This window comes from Parasteatoda tepidariorum, chromosome X1, assembly GCF_043381705.1.
Source record: "Parasteatoda tepidariorum isolate YZ-2023 chromosome X1, CAS_Ptep_4.0, whole genome shotgun sequence".
In the NCBI taxonomy this organism is placed as follows: Eukaryota; Metazoa; Arthropoda; class Arachnida; order Araneae; family Theridiidae; genus Parasteatoda; species Parasteatoda tepidariorum.
In genome coordinates, this window is record NC_092214.1 from 28,587,310 (window position 1) to 28,609,606 (window position 22,297).

At 29.1% G+C, this 22,297-nt stretch overlaps 1 protein-coding gene across 1 annotated transcript; it reads left to right on the forward strand.

The window, feature by feature from the left end:
* Window positions 1-21,759, forward strand: LOC107446673 (TBC1 domain family member 25). The gene is made up of 6 exons (XM_016061384.3): window positions 1-42; window positions 203-269; window positions 5,353-5,462; window positions 13,654-13,802; window positions 17,985-18,088; window positions 18,658-21,759. The coding sequence occupies exons 2-6, from the start codon at window positions 216-218 to the stop codon at window positions 20,818-20,820; spliced, it is 2,580 nt and encodes an 859-aa protein (XP_015916870.1). The 5' UTR covers window positions 1-42; window positions 203-215; the 3' UTR covers window positions 20,821-21,759.
* Window positions 21,760-22,297: the final 538 nt, after the last annotated feature.

The window sequence follows — 22,297 nt, forward strand, 5'->3', positions numbered from 1 at the left end:
GTTGTTTTTGTTTTTATTTCTGTTCTGATTTCGAGATCGTGAGTGAGTGAACTTCTGGTTTATTATTTGAATAAGAATTTTTTACTTGCTGATTGCGTTAATATTTATAATCTATTTGATTAATCAAAGAGAGTGTTGTTATGAATTGGTTATTTTTAAGCATATAACATAATATTTTTAAAAATTATTTTATTGCTTTCAGTTTTAGATTGAAAATGTCAAGTTTAAATGTTTTCCACTCCAGAGAAGCGATTCGTGTCAAAGTTAAAGTATGTATTAATTGTTGTGTTCGTAATTTAAATTTAGGTTGCTTACAATAAACTAATTCAATTTTTGTTACAATTTAGACTGTCTACATTCTGTGTGCAATATTTGATTTTTAATTTTTCAAAAAAAAATTTATTTTTTTTTTGCATCCTTTTTTTTGCATTTTGTCCATTTTACTTTATCACTCCTAATTATTTTTAATTTTTTAACTTTATTAGCTTATTTGATATAAAAGTTAATTAATAAAAATCGTTAAATTCAATTTGTGTCACAAAATTTCATTTATTTGTAAGATTTACCCAAGATTTAATGTTTTATATCACTTCCTGTTCAAAACATTATATTTTGCTCTTTTCATAATAAAAGTTAATTTTTTTTTATTGAAGACCTAGTTTAACTACTATTGAATTTGTGATATGACCCTTATATCCAACTTAAATTTAGCAATGTATCCATTATTAGACAACCATTGCAAGACAAACAATTTTATTGCTATCCTTCAAAACACTCTCTAAGTTTTGGCAACTGTAGGACAGGAGCATATGAGAAATTAAAAAAATATCAAAAGGGGACAAAGGTGTGATATAAGCCCGCCCCTCTATAGGGAGGATTTGGGAAAGATTGAAGTCTCAAAATGCAGGTCTGTGTCTTATCAGTACAAGAAAACGAATTGATTGTGGTGATCAAGGGAGGCCTTCAAATGAAACAACCCCGAAAGTGATCATGGGTTGCACAAGTGTAAATGTAAAGTTGTGCTGTTTACAGAGCTCCAAGTTACAACAGAAGAATGTTAATGTTCTGTAATATAAATTACAGCTGTTACATGCTCTACAGGCCAGGGCAATGAAATTTGGAACATAATATATCAAAACATGAATTGTAAATGATGGTTTTAAAATGAAACGTATACATCTTTAACTAAATTGTGCACTGCAATTGACTTCATCCAATACAGGAATATCCTCAGTGTTTATACGGGAAAATATTAAGTGTAGAGAGAATTCTCATAATACATTGATTTAAGCCATGGTGGCTCAGGGGATGAAGCGCTCGCCTGCCGATGAGGTGACACGGTTTTGATCCCAGTAGTAGCGAGTTGATTCATATTCCGCTTTCACCTCGCACCGACCACAGTGCTGGCGTAAAATATCCTCAGTGGTAAACAAATCATGGGTTAGAGTCCCCTAGCCATCAGGCTGTGGAAAGTTTTTGTGGTTTTCCTCTCCACGTAACGCAAATGTGGGTTCTCTCAAAAAATCTTCCATGAAAGCAGAGTTTCTCCCAATATTTGATCCAGAAGTTCCCTAGTATTCTGGATTGGTTTCAAAATTACAAGGCTACTTTAGTAGCCTTGTAATTTTGTTAAAATTTGAACTTTAGTAGCCATTAACCAAAAAAATTGGGTCGGCTGTTTAACTGCATTTATTAAATAAAATAAAATACTTTTCTTTGGGCCACAATGGCTCAGGAGATAGAGTGTTTGCCTTCCAATGAGGTGAACCGGGCTCGAATTCCAGCGATTGCTGATCGATACGAATTCCACATTCAGCTGGCACCGACCACAGTGTTGACGTGAAATATCCTCAATTGTAGATGGATCATGGGTTAGAGATTCTAGCCATCTGGCTAACCTTGAGAGGTTCGCGTGGTTTTCCTCTCCATGTAACGCAATTGCAGATTAGTTCCATCAAAAAGTCCTCCATGAAGGCAAATTTCTCCATACTTGATCAAGGAGTTCCCTTGTCTTCTGGACTGGGTTCAAAATTACAAGTCTACATATTTGAACATTAGTAGTCGTAAACCCCAAAATTGACTTGGTTGTTCAACGTCGGTTATAAAATAAAAATACATTGATTTAATGAAGATTTGTCATTATCAGTGTATTGAGATTTACTGTACAATATTGTTTTAACCATAGCTTACCAATTTTTTTAACCATATGCCTAGCCTGAGCCAATGCGCTGCCTTGCAGTCCCATAAAGATGTGAATTTCTGCCTAGATCAACTTCTAGTAATAACATATTAAAAATTAATTCATCTAATTGTAGCAGAATAAAATAAGGAGGAATAAAATGATTAGATAATTCTTCTGCTACGAATCATAATTTGCAAACTAAGTTGCTACTCATTAAAATAACAAAGCAGAAAAAGAATAATTTTTCTAAAGAACGGTCTTTTAAATGTTTACCTTTTCAGAATTACTTTTTAGATAATAAATTTTATACTTCTGTGTTTGCCTCTGTAGTTCATTAATTCTAGCAGGCGTTATTATGTTTTTGTTTTTTTCAGTCTTATGCTCTCGAAGTTTATCCGAAATTGTGTTTTCCCTAACAAATCCATGTAAAAAAAGTCGTTATCATGTATGAATGAGAACTTAGGAAGAAAACGAAGAGCGTAGAGAGAGAATACTCGTAAATGTCATGTTAACGAGATTTTGCTTAAGTTACGAAATTGAAATTTTAGATTAGCAGAACTCCGAAAAAATTTTGTCGGAATATAAACTATTGCTTTACGGAAGTCCATGAATTAACGGTTTTAAGATTCATGGAATTTAATGAATTAGTTTAAAAATTATTATCATGTGTATTATTAATTGCTCCTTATGTAGGATGACTACAGCTACGAATTGCTAATTTACATCGTTAAGAAATTTTGCTTACAGATAAAATGAGAAAAGACTTATCATCTCAAACAGCATTAGAAGTTTTAATGCAACAGCCAGGCGTCAATGGAATGGTTCTTTAACATAACAGAACATTATTTTAAAACTATGTTTTTAACCACAATATTTATCTTTTTTAAAAAAAGAACTTTTTCTAAATATGAATATTCTGATTGCACATTCTCAAACAGCTAAACTTATATTTTTTACAAATACATACATAACTCGTAAATCAAGGCTGAGTGACCAAAAAATTAAATTCAAGGGCAAATTTTTTTTTAAATTTAAGGACACTGACATTTAGTAATTTTCTCTCTCTGTATATGTACAAAAATTCATTTACAGCATGCTTGCAAACAAATTTAGTCAAAAATTAAAAACTAATTTTTAACTGAAATGGCTAGTTTTCATGAATGTGATTTTTAAAATGGATGAATACGAATCGTGATGTGAAGATTTTTAAATTGCGTGAATATGAATCGCGATGTGGGATTTTTAAATCTCATGAATATCATGAGAAGACTAATTGCACTGTGCGATTTTTAATTTGCAAGAATACTGATTGAGTGAATATGAATGACAATGTGTGATTTTTAAATCTCATGAATAGATTATGAATACAAATCATGATGTATGATTTTTAAATAGCGTAAATACGAATTGTGATGAGTGTTTTTATGAATTGCGAGAAGACGATTCCACGCTGTATGATATTTTAAAATGCTTGAATACGAATTGCGTTGTGACTCCTACTCTAGACAAAAAAAATGAGAAATACCGATTTCAGGATCAAAAGAAGGAGTGATAAAGAACTTCTCTCCCCTTCAACAGATGGGGAAACCTTGGCCAACAGAATTAAAGCTAATTGTATATTATAGTTGTTAATAGTATATTATTGTTTGCCAAGGGGGAAATTCAAGCTTGTAACGTCATGCCTTTATTTCCGATCTTGATAACCACTGATACTTGATGCACCTGTCATATACCTTGACCAGAAGTTGAATCATGGGAACAAAGGTATTTTTGAAAGTTAGGAGTCAGAAATTACAATTGGGTTTAATTTTCAAAGTGTCAAATTTAAATTTTTTGGTGCAAATTATGACTAACAACCTCTTATTTCAGATCCTGATCTCAAAACTTTTACTTTCTGCTGTATATTTGTGAAAAAAACCAACTGAAAAATAAATATTTAATTTGATTTTCTCCTATAGTTTTCTAAAAGTAATTCTAATTATTAAAACTGTGGTTAACACATTGGGAAAAAACAGAACTGTTAAAATTATGTAAACCATTCTAAATTTGGAATTCTGCATATTTTGTTGGGCCTTATTCATTACAATTTTAAATTAAAATTAATATTTCTAGGTATACTTGATTTCAGTTATCTTAAATTTTATGTATTGATCTTACATTAAATGTGTCTTGTTATATTTACTTATAAATATGTTGCATTGAAATTCATTAGTCAATATCTGTAGCAGCCATATTTTTTTATGAAAATTATAATGAAACGGAAATTTTATAAAGAAGTGTAAAACCGTGGCAGCAAAACAAAATTCATTGCACTTCTCTTCTAGTTGTATCGACTTTATCAAGGTTTTTTAGTTTTTGCAGGCATTGTATATTTTAAAAATCACTTTACGTAACATTACCTCCTACTTGTATTTATGAACAAAAAATTAAGGAAAATTTATGAACAAAAATTTAATTATTATTAACTCAATATTTTCTATCAAAACTTAGTAAAAAGTAGCTGTCACAAAACAATTAGCTTTCAAGTATTGGGAATAAAAAAGTTTGTTCTTAGTTTCACTTCTAGTTTAAGTTTTAAATGTAGTATATATTACTTTAGATCATTCTTTTAAGAATTAAATTTTCATATTATGGTGTGTCAATACTGTAGAACCCTAAATATATGGTACTACTTAGGTTATCTGACATCCCTTCCAAAGTGCACTAAAAACATTCTGACACACCTTTCATCATTGATACAGATAGTGTTACCCAATTACTCTTGAGACTTTCAATCCAACATTTGTCTGCTAGAAAACAAAAATGTATCATTTATTTATTTTTTCATGATTTCTAAGTATATTGTCATTTATGATTTTTAAAAAAAATTAAGTTTGAAGTGATTCTTTTTAAACTTTATTGTAATTTTGTACTTATTTTGAGTAATTTCACTCTTTAGCGTTTTTAACTTTATTTATTTCCTTGTTATTTACATTTCAAAACTTAATGGAATATGAAATGTATGGAAATTTCAGTTGCTAATTTGATAAATAATTCTAAATTTTTTAAAGCTCAATTTTTATTTTGGCATCTATTTCTTTTATATTCTCTTATAAATTAAAATATAATATGTAAATGTTCAAGCTCTTTCTTGATATTTAGTATAAAGCAATTATTAATTGTATTTTCAGAAATGTGAAGGACTGCTTGCTCCTGAGTATAGAAGATTCAGTGTTGATCCACAAATTACTTCTTTTGAAGTTTTGCAGAGTTTATTAGCTCGTGCATTTGATATTAAAGGGTAGGTTCAAGTTTAATTACTTAGAGGAAATATATTTTAACAGGATGTTAGAATGGCCAATTACAGTCAATTTTTAAAAAAATCTAAATGCATTCAGACTGTTTCTTTACAATTGCCGTACTGTGAAAGCCATTACATTTTCGCTTCCATTTGAATTTTCATAATTAAATCCAATGATTTTAGATGGTAAATAACTATGTGAGTACAAAGATCAGCATAATAAATTGTGCCCTAATGTAGCTTCATGAAAATGTAGAAATCATATTTTTATAATATTTTCTTATAATAATACATATAATAATTTATATGGTACTCACTGAAACATTTTTATTGACGGTTCTGAATATTGAAGATTTTTTAGTTCAGTAAATTAGGGGTTAGAATGAGTTATGGATGCCTGATATTAGTTAGTAAAATGATGTATTATAAATACGAAATAATTTTATTCTTTAATTTTTTTAGCCATGTTAATCTTAGTTTTAAGGCATAATTGTAATTATTTTCATGTTAAGTGAAAAAAAGGTAGAATGAATTTTTTATATTGAATAGTTTTAGATTTTAAAAATGTAGAAAAGCTTAAGTTATTGTTTTTTTTTTTTATTATTTATTCTAGCTTGAATTTAATGCAAGGAATTATCTTCAACGTAGCAGTAACCTTTAAAAAAATTATGATCCCAGTAAAATTTTCAATTCATTCTTTAAAAAAAATTAAGCGAAAAAAGGAAGAAATTAATATATTCTAGTAGATTTTATTAACTTTATTTTAGTAATTGCGTTAATATATGTTATAAAAGTATTGAAATCAAGCATATGCATTTATTTAGTTTTACATTAGGGACACAGGAATTAAATTTTATAAATGCATATAAAAATAATTTTTCACCATAGCAAAATTCCTATTTACTCAAAGAATAAAAATGGTACGAAATGATGTTAACATTACTCTATATTTCAAATCTAGATTAGAATTTCTTTTTATTTTGCATTAGTTTTTTTTTTTAATTCTTTAGCTTTAGTGAAACAAAAACGTCTAGCTTAATAATATTTGCCAAAATTATGTGACTAAATTAAATTACATTAATTGAAATTTTAGGTATAAGCACATAGACTGTAACAATAATGATGGGCAGATATATTTATGGACTATATTCTTGAAAGTGTTAATTCTTTTCGGCGATACCGATAGCTTAACCTGATATTTTATCACCTGTTTTAATTGAACTTTTTTCATTAAAAATGTATAATGCATTAATTTTACTATTTTAGAATTCATCTTTGAAAGCATTAGAAAATAGTTTGCAGAAATAAGGAGAAAAATTAACAATAAATACTATATTGCAGGAAGAGGAATTAAAATTTAAAAGTAAAAATAATTTTCGAACTATAGCATAAATTCCTATTTACTCAAAGAATAATATTGAGTATAGACATGAGCATTAATGTGCATTTAAATATTTAATACATAGTAAAAAAAAAAGAAAATAAACTCTATTAGTAAATATTTACTTAAGAAAATCCTTTAACTCTAGTAGGAAAAAGTCAAAATAAATGATTTTTCAAATTATAGACTGATATCTCTATTGCCCTTAATATCTATAAAATTTTGAAAATACAGTGGAAAGTCCAATATCCGGAATCGTCGTGACTTCAGTAAGTCTGGAAAATAGATTTTTCCGGATAATAGGTCCTTACGGTAAACAAACATCCTTATTCATTAAAAATAACACATAGACAATAATTAATGTCAATTTCAATCTGCATCATGCATATAAATCCACATGATTTGTGTGGTTGAGCAATTTTCAAAGTTTTTGTTACTGATTTCCACATGGTTTTTAAAATGTTGATACTTTAATATGCCATTATAACATATTGCGAATTCCGAACTGTACATTTAACTTAGTAATCATTTCTCAATCCTCTTGATAAGCGACGATTCCACAGAGAATACACTTGATTTTGTTAATGGTTTTTCCAGTAGTTATTAAAACAGATTTTCTCTTGGTTTTAGAAATCTTGATGTTTTAATACGATATTGTTTTGTTCAGTAAACTTTAAATCGCGCATTTCACACTCAATTATTGATAATTCACCCGCAATCCCAGGTGGATTTACAATCTCTTTTTTTTTTTCAGTAATTGCTAAGGAATTTCATAGTGCTTTAATTCTGCATTATCATACATGGAAAATTTCAAATGGATTTTATTGTACACGTGGTTTTCTCGATCATAATTTCAACAGTTTGAGATTTCCACATAGTTTTTATAATTTCGATTTCATTTTTAATATTATCCTCGAATTCCAAATCAAGCTTCTGAATAATCGCTTTATGATCCACTTTAGTTGTGATGAATTTATCTCAAATCCGCAATTTTTAAAATGTGAAATTTTTGAGCACTTTGAAATTGAGTGAGTGATTCTTGGCTCTAATAATCCTTGAATGAAATGAACCATGAGAAAAAAATGCTAGATTTTTTTTTTGTGCTGTATTGAAATGCTGAATTTTGTTTCTGAGAACTATGATTTCTTTTTCACATTGTATTAAAATCAAACAAAAATTGCAGATTGGCTAAAATATCATAAAGAAACAGAAATTGGTGGAAAAGTGGAGGATTCTCATCACTGCATACTTTTTTTTAACAGGTCGCGAATGTAAAAAAAAAAAATAATAATAATTATTTTGAAAGTGGAAAAGAGTTTTGTTTATTTTGATTGTTAAAAAGTAAAAAGTGTCCGGAAAAGAGCCCTTTCCAGTAAATGGACGTCTGGATGCAAGACTTAGTACTGTATTATTAAAGATAGATTTTTTCTTATCTACATAACAATTCCTTTTTTTTCTTCTAAAAGTCAATTTTGTTTTTGACCCAATTCAAACACTGAGGAAATGTTATTTCAATTTATTAAATTTAGTTGGAACAATATGGATGAAGATAAAAGGACCATAGCTTTCTTTTTAGGTATATTCGAAGCGTTTGACAGCATTGATTGCAATATCTTGCTATATAAATTGCATTCAATAGGAGTAAAAGAACATTGTTTAGTTTGTAAAAACTAACAAAATATTCATTAAAAAGCGTCTAATGAAACACAGTGTTTTCCAACGTTCAAATTTGGGGCCCTTATTAGTTTTAATTTTTATCAATAATTTATGCAAATTAACACTGATTTAAATCTCAACATCAATAAAACTAAATGTATGATATTTTTATCTAAAACAAAATCTTATTGAGAATTTCACAATAGCATACCACGAGACTACTTGTAAATTAAATGGAAAATTAATAAAATAAACTTATTGAAAAAGTTAATTCGATAAAGTATCTTAGTATATATATTGATTCAAATCTTAAATAGAAATCTCACATTAACTATTTTGTTAAATAAGTTAAGATTTTAAATTTACAATTTTTATTATAAAATATAGAGTTAGCAAAAACTTTTTAAGAGTTCTTTATTACTCATGGGTTCATTCGCAAATAAATTATAGTCTAGAAATTTTGAGTGGTCACCACTCAAAATTTCTGGACTATAATTTATTTGCAATTATTATACAAATATTATTATACAAATATTGAAGGACTTGATGTACTTCAAAAGAAATTTATAAAAATCTTATAGGTATATATACTGTAATATCCTGTGTATTATTTGCAGCTGCGTATAATTCGCAGAGACTATTTCAAACCCAACAAATGAAATTTTCAGCAGCTAAATCCACCATCCTATAATCCACGGATTATATGGTGGTTTGTTTAACTCTTTTCACTGACAGAATCTATGTCATATGTGAGCAACATGCGATCATGTTTAAAGGGCCTTAACACTGGATGCGAAAAAATCCCGTAGGCGAATTCAGAAACTCGTTGCCGAGAACTTGATTGAAATGTTTTTCGTATGTAAATATACGTCTTGAAATTTTTTCATTCATTTTAATGGCCCCTTACACTCTAATGGCTGATGATAGTTGATAGAAAATCGTGATGTCTGCGATGAGAAAATAATTTTGGCAGATAATCCCTGGCACTATGTGACAACAATCCACGTTTTGAACAGGTAATCTGCAAAGTATATGCCAGAAGTTATGGTTCTATAATAGATATTAACCATTTTAAATCCTTAAACTTTTTTCTATAAAATCTACATATTTCTGCAACTAAAACAAGTGTAAAAACACGGAAATATCAACCCACGCAGACTTACATAATATACCAAAGATTATGCAAGAACCTCAGTTTATTTAGCTCAAAAAATTTCAATAGTATTCCCACGGTTTTACAGAACGCTTTAAACAACGGCTTATTCAAATGGAGGTCAAGTTTTTTTTTTATTTTGAATTAACAATATTGAGAACCTTTTCTAACTTTATTTTTCACCCTTTATATTTCACGAAATATGTATCTGTAAATTTTTACTTTTATTGAACAACACCCAGTTTTCCACTACATAGTATGTTTTGTTCATTGTACTTATGTATTTTTAGTTTTATGTTTAGTCTTTTTATTTCTTTGCATGAATTTAATATTAATAGCTATTATGGTTACATTATGAACCATGTAGCCGAACCATGGTCCAGGACGAGATGACCGAAATATTTCTTGTTTCTTTACTTGTAAATGACAATTATTATATTAATCAATTTTTTTTTTAAAGTTGGGATTTTCCCATTTTTTCTTGAATTACATAAAAAATTGATTTTATTTTATTTATTTATTTTGATGTGATAACGATTTGTTAAGTGTGATAAAGGAGGAATATGACATTTTTTTCGATGTTTATATTTTATCTGTTAATGGGAAAAAATTAATTAGACAAAAAAGAATTTCTTTTTCTCTTTAAATTTTAGAATTGTTACTTTTTTGCAGAAAAATGAGTTTTTTATTTGTTTATTTTCTATACAAAAAAACATAAAAAATTAAGCTCTAAAATAAATTGAGAAAAAAAAATTCAGATAAATTCTTCTTCTAGCAATCTAAATTATATATTACTAATATAATTATATATTGCAAATAATCCTAACAAGGGAGCCGGCAGAATAATATTAAAGGGGGTACAACACTCTAACAAACTAGCCCCCGCCCCCAAGAAAAGAAAAATTGAAAATATTCTGTTATTACATTTTGTTTTGTTATTACACTTTCATCGGTTAATTTTTTCATCTGTTTTAATAGAAAAAATTCTTATTAATTCTTTGAATACATCGATTTAGTTATTCGGGTCACACCGTTTTATCCAGCTGTAGCGGAGGCAATCAAAATTGGTTTAGCTCTTCCAGCTACTATGTGCACTATTGAATGCACTTTTAATACGATGCAACGCATCAAGCCATGGAATTGGTCAACAGTGTCTCACTAGAGATTAAATAGTTAGTGCACGCTCAGTGTGCATAAGAAAAGAATCGAAGATGACTCATAATTCATTGAAAAAGTTATAAACAGATTTGGACAGCTAACAAGACGATTAGAATTCTTGTTTGATTAATTGTTATTTATCAATACCGTAATTTATGGAAGAAACGCCGCGGCGTTTACGAGTTAAAAAGTTTTAACATTTTAATTGCGGAGTTTTGCCGGTTGTGGCGTTTACGATATTTTAAAAATAAATTTTACATTTTTCAAAGAAAATAATTTTTTTTAATCAAAATAGTTGCGAATTATGGCAAAAGATGGCGCCAGCATTGATAACCCACCACCCTTTAAAGAAAGTGGGTTGATCTCGATCTAGTTCCCGCCAAACCGCGTGGTTGATAGCTCTTTCACATTTTTTCTCACTTTGTTCAAAGTGCTTTGTGGAGAAATTTAATTGCGGAAAGTTTTCTTTTTAGTATTTGCTATTATTTATACATCGTTGTTATGGACGCGACTTATAAACTGACATCTTCTTATTTAAATAAAGGAGGTATATTCCCAAAAAATAAATTAATTAAATTAAAAAAAATATATATAAAATGTAAATATGTAGTACAGTATGGAACCCGAAATTCGGCACTTAATCCGACCAATTTTTTTTTCTTTCCTTCCTTTTTTTNAATTTTTATCGATAAGAGAAAAAAAATCAGTCATATTTTCTTTTTATTTGGAATTTTTTTCTCTTGAAGTAAGTAACTATATTTTATCTTTTAAAAATAAAAACCTGAAGAGAAAAAATAATAAATCTGTGTCAAACAGAACATCTGTTCCTTAAGTAGTTTAAAATAAAGTGAAATTGAAAAGTAAAAACGTCTGCATTTCCAATGAACAAAATAAATAAATGCAAGTTGGGAGAAACTGATGAATCAATCTTGACAGATGTGCAAGTGCTTTACTGGTTTGTCCCCCCCCCCACATTTCCCTCTTCTGTTTGACCATAAATTAGCCACACCCCTTTGACATTGAAACTTCTTTCTCACTTGGTGTACAAAATGAATTCTTGGTGTACAAATGAATGTTACTTTTTTTTTGTTAACTTGTTTTTTTTTTATCGTTATTCTTCTTTTTTGTAGTTATTCATTGTTAGTTTCTTGCCATTAATTGTTACTTTTTTTGTAGTTCCTTGTTAGCTTTTCTTTTTCCGAGGTGAGCCTCTTTTGTTAAAACAAAATGTTATGTAAAAGAAAAAACGAGAACAATGATCTCGCTCTGAAGAAGAAACGATTATTTCTTTTTCGGATTATTTCATCTTGAATTATTTATCCTTCGGATTATTTCTTCTTGATTATATCTTATAGATTATTATTTTAATTAATGAAATTTCTAAAGATGGGACAGTTTTAAATTCACCCCATCAAAATCTACAATTGAAACTTAGCTAAATTTATTGGTTTTTCTGAAATTAACAGCGTAATTGAATTATCGTAATATACGGGCGCCATATTGGAATTTCCGGAAGAGATCCGAAATTCTGTAAATTCCGAAATACGGAATTTCGTCGGTCCCGTGAGTGCCGAATTTTGGGTCCTATACTGTAATGTAAAAAAATCATTTCTATTAAAGTAGCCCCGCAGTGGACTGATCGCTAAGACACGGTTCCCAGCAGATCACCGAAGTCAAGCATCACTGACTACGGTCAGTGTGCGGGTGGGTGACCACTTGGATCAGTCTGCGTAGGGACCGAGGGTGTGCGGTATTGGTCCTCGTTAAACTGTGCTACCGTAAAGTGCTCGACTTTGTGCGCAGGTCGTTGGGCTACCAAAGCGGGGGTCCTCCCTCCGCAGAGGATCAAAATTGTGATGGCATGTCTTCGGATCATTCTCCGTGATGTTTCCCAGACCGTCGCCAATAGCCCATTGTGCAGCTCTAGTGCGACGTAAATTAACAACAACAACAATCTATTAAAGTAATATAAATATAGTTATTTAAATTTCTTACCTAACGATGGCACCAACAGCCGATTGTAACATGTTCTGAGCAGTTTGTCCAAAATATACAATCGCAGATTACATTCTTGATTTTATTATAATTATACATTTATAAATTTTAATTTATATTTTAATTTAAAACATTAGTAGTATTTATAAGGAATTAATGTTATATATTCATTTTTGCCACTAAATTGTTATTATGGGTGCGGCGTTTACCATGATTTTTTTTCTTTTAAATCTCATTATCACAAGTGTGGCGTTTACGATAGGTGCGGCGTTTCTTCCATAAATTACGGTAATTACTTAATTATTTGTTTTTGAATAAAAATATTTTTAATAAAAAAAAAATAATAGCAAAATTGTTTTTCTGTATCTCGTTTTTTAAAAAAGCCAGGGGGGTGCAAGTGCCGGCACCCTTGATTACTAATTAGGTAATGTAAATTTTTTCAAAAACTAATGGGGGCACATTTCTCATCTCTTTACTGGTAAATTGTAGATATAAATAATGTGATTCATAATTTTGATGAAACCTTTTTTTTCTGATTTGTTTTATTTGTAGATAAAGGTATAGTTTTTTGACATTATTTATTTTACTATTGTGGGAATTTTATCTCTTATCTAATTTTTCCCCAAAAAGAAATTATTTTTTATAACAGGCAGTGACACAAAAATAACGCTTTTTTTGAAAATGACCACATAAACTAATCCGGTTTCCAACACAGAGAAAAATAAAATTTCTATATTATTTGGTAGTTAACATCAATAATTATTTGAAAACTTAGGCCTATTTTTAACTTAGGCCTATTTTTTAATTGATGACTTCTGATGTTAAAGATTAATATTTTCTCTTTTTAGTGAATTCTCTATAAGCTATTATGCTAGAGATGAGGAGGGTAAAGATACTTATCTGTCTTTATTATCTGACTGGGATTTAGATGCTGCATTTTTAGGATCTTCTGATCCATGTTTACAGTTGAAAGTAGATTTAAAACCCTTTGAAGAAGGTAACTGTTTTATGGTATCTTTCATCTTACTTTTTTATTGTGTTAAATTAAATAATATTAATTTTTATATCATCTTATTCTTTGTATCATGTTAATATTTTAATTTAAATGTGTGTTAAAGCAAAACATATTTTTTTTCTTTTTGAGGGAGTAAAATGGCGTGCCTATTGTGCTTAAAGCTGTGTTTTGAAAGTTTTGTTATTGCATGAAATGATGCTTTTTTACTATTAATATGCTATTTCCATAATTGCTGTGAGTTTGCAACAGTTTCGCGTGATTGTTAGGTTAAGTTTAAGATATAAAATTCAGTATTCGGCCCTTTTGCTGAATATTCGGTTGGCCGGATATATTTTTCAAATGTGATAATATTATGGTAACTATTATCAACAATAAATACCACAGTTAAACAATTCTGCAACCTTTATTATTACACAATGCTATGTGAGTGTTATATCCTTATTGTTATAGTTTCGTAATAGCTAATTGTTTTTTTAAAGCTTGGATTAAGAAAAAGTTATTTTTCAATTGATTAAAAAATATTGTCCAATTTTAGAATAATGTAAGCTAATTAAATTGTATAAATATTTCAATATATTGTGAATTATTTCTGACTATATATTGTGATATTAAAATTCATGCACTCCTAAGCACTATTTGTAATCAGTGATCAGCAGCAATAATAGCATTTCTCTCTAATCAACAACTATCAATACTTGCTGATAAATTTGAAATTAAACAGCTGTCCTAAACAACATCTCATTTCTAAAAATTAGTAATCAATAAATTGTTATAATTAGTAAAACACAATACAATGCTTTCTTTCTCTCATAGCCATCATATTTTACTTTTAAATTTACAAAAATTATTTTTGAAAATAATTTTTTAAATAATTTATTCAAATGTGACAGTAAAAACAGATATGCTTATTTATGTTTGCATCTATATTTCTGCAGATTTTTATTGTAGTACAATCCAATTCAAATTACTTGTCTAATGAATAATAATAAGATATGTTTGCTGGCCTCTGGAAGGGTTCAAACCAAGGACCTCTGGGGTCATGAAATGATGCTCTGACCACCATTTAAAGGATTGTACATCTTGACCAGGATAAGTTAGGGAGCTCTATGCTGTAGTTGCCGCTACTCCAACTCTAGTGAACGAGAATATCTGACTCATCTGTTCTAAGAGTTTCGTGAGACTGAGAGACCCCATGATTGTGAATGATGTCACCATTCTGGTGCAGTTGGTGTTTTGACATAGTTTGAGATCCAGTAGATTCTATTTGTTGAATCAAGGTGAACTGTGGAATGAGGCAAAGTAGTATATTTCTGTTATGTGGCAAAAAGTGAGGAAATTGCATGTTCGTTGTCTGTTGTCACCATGTGAAGTTTTAAGAGACAGATTTTCATTAACTTCTGGCAAGGTTCGAACTAAGGACCTCTGTGGTCATAGCCAGATGCTCTAGCTGCCTTGGAAAAGGGTGTACACCCCTGACAGGGTGAGTTAGGAAGCTTTATGAAGTAGTCACCACAATATCATTCATGGGTCATTCTCACTGAAAAGGTATAAATAGACTAAAAGAATTTCTTAAATTAAAGTAATTAAAACAGTGATAAAAATTACATAAATGCCTTTGTTTATTTTTGTTATATGTCCTTATAATAATGGTCAAGTTTTCTATTTTATTTTTTACAAGATTTAAAATATTTTAAATTCTGCCTTGTCCACGGAGGAGATGTAATAGTCAACGGAGGAGACATTTTATGTTATAAAATATAAAATGTCAATGAAGACTAATTCATTAATTATTGGGCACAACTGATATGAGTTTAACATTAATAAGTAAATAATAAAATATTTCATGATTAGAGATAGAGCTACTTCCGATTAATCATGCTGCTATGAAAGGAAACATCCATTTTTAACCTAGGTGTACAATTTTTTAAGTAACTCTTACTGAATATTAATAAATTAAAATGTAAAGACTATTGAAATAAAAATTCAGACTCCACATGAAAGTTGAGTGTTGAGGGTACTCTTTTATGAACATTTTATGCAAGTTAAACATACTGTCATCCAAATAACGTTTTTGTTTTTTCTCTTTTCTTCTTGTTATTGTTTCTTTTTTCCCTGGGCACAAACGGCTTGCTCTATCAATTTCTAGAAATTTAAGTACATTTAATCACGATTTTTCTGTTAAATCTTTTTCTGATACAGATTTTAAAGTTTCTTGCTCTTTTTTTTTTTAACTTTCTTCAAACAATATAGGGTTTTCTTTTAATTTCTGTCTAGCTTGTCTCATACTAAGTTTTTTCTGTTCCCTTCTCTTTTGCATTTGAACATTTGATTGCTTTCTTTTCTTAAATTTTGGTTTTGCAATTTTTTTCCTAAAATTTGAAGAGAAAAAAAATGTTAAACATCACAGAAATTATTTAGAAAAATTGCCAATATTTACTTCTCCGATAAGAAAAAGTTAAACTTAATTGATTTTCTTTAAAAATAGAAACAAATTAACACATTTGTTCCATTTTAAAAAATATCAATTAAAAGAAAATAGTTTTTTAATTATTAAAATTGTATTATGGTTATCTAACACATTGTCTCTTACATTGACTGTGTCTTCTCCTCCGTGGACTTGTTATGTCCACGGAGGAGACAAAAACTAGTTCTTGAATTTTTCTGATTTTTAATTTTAAAGTTACAAAAATGGGGCAGTTCTTTTTGTTAAATATACTATTTTTGCAATCTAAAATTCATCTATCAAAAATAAAATAATTTTCTCTTACCTTCTTTATGATGTCCACGGAGTATACGGTGAGAACTTTGCCAAACCCCAGTTGAACACAACAATCCAAAACTGACACCAAAGAGAACAAAAACAACTGATATTTAACATTAGAAAATGGAATGGTTACCCATCCCAGCAGCTGTCTTATAGGGATTTTGCATATGCTGCCCTTTATTACATATTTACAGAACTATATTAATTGTCCACGGAGGGAGACATCATTTTTGATGGACAAAGTTTACTAGTCATTTATTTTATAAAAATAATCTTTTTTTTTTAAATATTAAATGCAAAGTTACTATAAACATTTAACTAGGTAAAACTACAAAAATTATTAAAATAACATTTAAATTGTTTAACAGCCATTAAAAATTATTTTGTGTCACAGACGTAGGGACGTCCACGGAGGGGATTTTGAAGTTATGTTTATTAAAAAATAAGAATGAAATATTAAATACATTTAGCAGAAATGCATATGGTTTGTTAGTTAAGAACTTCACAAAAAATGATAAAGAAAAATAATAAGAAATCTGCTGTATTTCCTAATATTTATTACTCAGGGACTTAAAAAATCACCTTTTTGTGAGAATGACCCTCATAAGCTTTTTATTTTGGACGTAACTCAAAATGTCTTTTTACAAAAATGTGAAAAGTTTTTAAGAAAAGGTACTACATAGCATTTGATTGTTTTCAACTTGACATTTCCGTTAGTCAAATTCTAGATAGTAGGGCTTTAACTGTATTAGCAATTTAACTTAAACTTAAAAAAAATGCAAATTACTGTTCTCAGATGCTATAATCAACAACTCTGCCCCTAGCAACAAAAAAAAAGAAGACATACAACTACAATAAGAGGTAAGAAAGAAATGATCCTCAATTTAAACAACTTATAATCTAGTGCATAATGTCTATTTCAATAGATTGACACATTTGATGCCTTTGATCCGTGTATTGTTAGAAGTATAGTGGTATCTTATTCTGGTGTTGTGTTATTTAATGGAACTCAGCTCTGCCAATAATTGCTTGCAAAAGACAAAAAAGTCTTTTTTTTTTGCAAAAAGCTTAGAATAGAAATTAGTTAAATGATATAAAGTGCTATTTTTTTTTAAAAAAAAAAGTTCTTTCTTACTTAATAACTATACAAATAATAACTTAGAAATTTCAAATGACCGGAAATCATAAATTCTTCTGATTTATTTATGCTTTTTAACTAATTTTTTTTGAATGAATAGATGCATAATTTCTAATTGAAAGTTATTTTATAAACATTTATTAAGAAATCTAATTGCCTTATCTTAAATAACAATGATTTCTATTTTATATATAATATCTGCTATTAGATTCATATTGTGTGAGTTATTATAAATCTATATTTAATCAATTAATATTTTAAGGCTTAGAAGACTGGGATGTCGTGGCACCCAATGACATAAATCGCAGCAACAATACAGGCTTCATATTGGATCGATCTTCGATTACTGGTACAATTCTTAATCATGTAAGTGATTGCATACAATTTTTGGTGTATTTGTTTAAGCAAGTGCACTTTTTGTTTTATCAAATATTTCAGGATTTCTTAAAATATGTTGTACAAATATATTCTGTTCCATTCAAAAATTAGAGTAAACAATATAATTCATGTGTTTCATTATTTTTTAGATTTTGTTACTATTACACCCACAAAAGCATCCCCCTCTCCAACTAGTGTTCTTGAAAGAAACAATTTAAGTACTTAAACACTATTAAGATTTAACTTGCTCTCTAAGTTTATTTCAAATTTCTAACTGTGTAGAGTTTTATGCTTAAATATATAGATTGGTTGCTTATCATAGGGCATAAAATTAATTTGTAACTGATTTCTTTTTAGTTGAACTTCTTACTTTTTGAAATTCAACTGAAAAAAAAATAAAAAAAGTTTTGCTATTCTTAGTTTTATTTGTTACAATTACTATATGAGTTTATCTACTTTTAAAATCTGAAATTGCTATCCTTGTTTATAACTTCAGCTTCCAGTCAGTTTTTCTAATAACTAAAGAATAACTTCAAAGTTAGTTTTTTTATTTTTAGGTGGAGAAGACATTTAATATGGTCCAGAGAGCTTTAAATCTTTCTGATGGAGATAGTGAAGTTGAAAGTTTCAAACCAGTGAAGCAGCCAATGGTAGACTCAGAATTTCATATATACTTAGATGGAGAGGGACGTTTAGTGAAGCCCAGGGAGCTGCGACTATCAGTTTATCAAAGAGGGATTGATCCTTCATTAAGAAAGGTAGTTTGGAAACATATTTTGAATGTCTATCCTTATGGTTTGTCAGGTAAAGAAAGAATTGCATACATGAAGCAACGTTCTTTAGAGTATCAAAAATTAAGACAAACATGGCAAGACATGATTGCTAATGGAAATTTGACTGAGGAAATTCAATATGTGACAAATATGGTTAGAAAAGATGTTCTACGTACAGATCGCACTCATAGATTTTATGCTGGTTCAGATGACAACAAAAATGTTGTTTCGCTTTTTAATATTTTGACAACATACGCATTGAATCACCCTAGTGTATCTTATTGTCAGGGTATGAGTGATTTAGCATCCCCTATTTTAGTAACTATGAAAGATGAGGCGCATGCTTATACTTGCTTCTGTGCTTTAATGCAAAGACTGAAACCTAATTTTCATCTAGATGGCAAAGCAATGACAGCTAATTTTCAACAGTTAACTGAACTTCTTGAACATTATGATCCTCATTTTTTTGAATATCTTAAAACTCAAGGAGCTGATGATCTTTTATTTTGTTATCGTTGGTTGTTATTGGAACTGAAAAGAGAATTTGCGTTTGATGATGCCTTGTCTATGTTAGAAGTATTGTGGAGTTCTATTCCTCCCTCACCTCCTGAGAAAGAATTATCAATGTATGAAGAACTTTTTTCTTCGAATACATTTCGCCCTCAATCTCCTCGAATACACAGTAGAGAAAATCCATACACAAAAGTACGCGCAATTAGAAAACAAAATTCTGCTTCATCAATTCGGGGCTTAATCAAAAGTAATAGTAGAGAACTTGAAGAATCAAATGAAGAAAAGCATGTTGAATATTCTCCCAATGGAGATGTAGAAGTCAACCCCCCATGCACATCCCAAGAAGAAAGCACATTATCACTAAGTCGTAAAAATAGTGTTACAGATATAAGTACAGATGATTCTCAAGATTATTTGCCAATGACTACATCAATGACTCGAGAATTAAGGATGGAACTAGAAAATTTAAACAGACAGCTTCCTGGTTCATTTCTTCATAGATCAATTACCATTGATTCTGAGGACTTAGACTCTCCCCGTTCACCAGATTGTTTTGATTCAAATAGGGAAAATTTGAGACATTCTCAATATACTAACAATATTGATTTAGCTGTCACTGATGAAGCTGCTGAAAGTTGGACAAGTGATGATTTATCTGGTATTGACCAGATTTGTAGAGTGGGCTCTAGAAAAGGTCAAAAGCACCCAGAATATTTACATTTAAATGGTAGTGAAGGAGGTGAGGATTCCAATTACTGCTGTACTCCAGATGAACAATTTGATTTAGATCTTGACATTCAAACCAAATCTAATTCTGATATTCCTTGTAATGGAGAAATTTTAGAAAATGAAGAATCTGAAGATAAAGATGGTTGTGCCTGCCACTTAAAATCAGTTATTCCTATTAGACTTGTTCATAGCCCAGGTATTGATAACAGATTTCAAAGACATGACAGTGATAGCTCTGATTCACTTTCTGAAAGTTGCCCTGGAAGAATTGAAAGTGATCAAGAAACTTTGCCTTTAAATAGTCAAAATTCCACTTACATACCTAAATCTAGTTTATCTAAAGAATGTAGTGAAAAGTTCAATAAGAGAAAAACTAGTGGCATTTTTCAAGATTCTAGTGATGCTATGACAAATTCTTGCATTGAAGCTCTGGAATATAGTGGAAAGTGTCAAAAAGTTTCTCTTCCTCCACCATATGAACTTGGAGGAGGCAATCCTTTCATGTTGTTTTTGTGCCTCACACTTTTACTTCAACATCGTGATGTAATAATGAAAAGTCGAATGGATTATAATGAGTTAGCAATGCATTTTGATAAAATGGTGCGTAAGCATAATGTTCATCGAGTCTTGCACCAAGCTAGATCTATGTTTAGAGAATATTTGCAAATGAGTTGTCAAGAAAAGGACTCTGATCCATATGTTTGATATTTCAATAAAAATCTGTAGATGTAAAACAAATCAGTATTACACCTATGATTACATGGATTTAGGCGGTGCATTCCAAATAAATGCAATTTTTACAGTAAACTTAAACTGTTAAGAAATACGAATTTATTTTACATGATGCTACAAAAAACATTTTCCCTCTTTTAAATTGTAGATATTAAGTTTGTTACTATTATGAAATAAATTATCTAATTACTGAGGGTGTTACTTAAAGGATATCAGAATAAAAACAATTAATTAAAAATTGGTATTTAAACAAAAAAGAATTTAAATAAGGATTTTCAGGGATTTGTTTACTCTAAAACAGATTTATACAAATTCTTTAATTTCATTTTTTGAGTTAAAAAATTTAAATTAACTCTCTTTTGTATTGCTAAGATTTTTGATTGAGTAAAAGCATTTTAAATACCAATTTTATATGTTAGTCATTTCAATCCAATGTGTTATCATTATAAAATAAACTTGTCACATTCTGTATTAAGGGGATGATATTTAAATAAAAGCAAGTCATTAAATTTGTATTCTAAAGAAAAAAAAATCCTCTGTGTAAAAAAAACATTTAGAGGAATTCTGAACAAGTTTAGTAGTTAAGTAGCACATTTAACTGTACTTAATCTTTTAATTTCATCATCCTACTTGTGAAATGCTTTCCATGTCTATAATGAAAATGTTTGTATTCTATTTATTCAAATTATATTGTTCATTAACTATTTTTTTAACATTAATTATTCAAATTATATGATTTACATTTATTTACAAGTCCTCCTTTTACTTGTTTATCTAGTCACAATTTTATATATATGCTCTAGTTTTGTTTCTTCACTTAAAACCTTAAAAATATTGAAGCATTTATTTTATCTATGTTACAAATAGTGTCTGTAAATATACTATTGGTTAACAATATAAGATTCTTTGTAACTCTTGTATTTCAATTATCTTGATTAAGGTGCCTGAAACATAATTTTTTATTAACATTTTCTACCAAATTATCATCAGGGATAGCAGATGCAACAAAATTCCATAAAGGCAGGAATAAAAGAGAAACATGTTGAAACTAATTGTTAATACACCCATAAAAGTGCAATCTTAATAACTGCATCCACAAGCTCCCATGCTCCAACATTCTATTCTAAATGCTAAACATTTAAATCCAGTTTAGTGGTAAATTAACTGAGTCTACTCTTAAGGTAAGATGCTTGAATTATCCACATTAGATTTAAATCCTTGTCCTTTTAATTGCATATAAAGATATGTTTAATGCAAAAACTGCATGCAGTCTTTTTTTTGTGTGTGTGTGTATTTAGTTAATATTGTGAGAAATCTTGTTTGCGTTTGGCAACTTAATAGTGTATTATTACAAAGGTTGTTAATTTAGGGAACTAAGGTAAATGAAGAATACTATCTTAAATTGGATAGCAATTCTGAAGACCGAAAAAAATTTATTTTAATATCATAA

Bases quoted from the DNA above. Each gene is read 5' to 3' on its own strand.
- LOC107446673 (XM_016061384.3), top strand. From the start codon at position 216: ATGTCAAGTTTAAATGTTTTCCACTCCAGAGAAGCGATTCGTGTCAAA. The intron at 5,463-13,653 runs GTAGGTTCAAGT...TTCTCTTTTTAG, and splicing joins CGTGCATTTGATATTAAAGG to TGAATTCTCTATAAGCTATT. The intron at 18,089-18,657 runs GTAAGTGATTGC...TTTTATTTTTAG, and splicing joins CTGGTACAATTCTTAATCAT to GTGGAGAAGACATTTAATAT.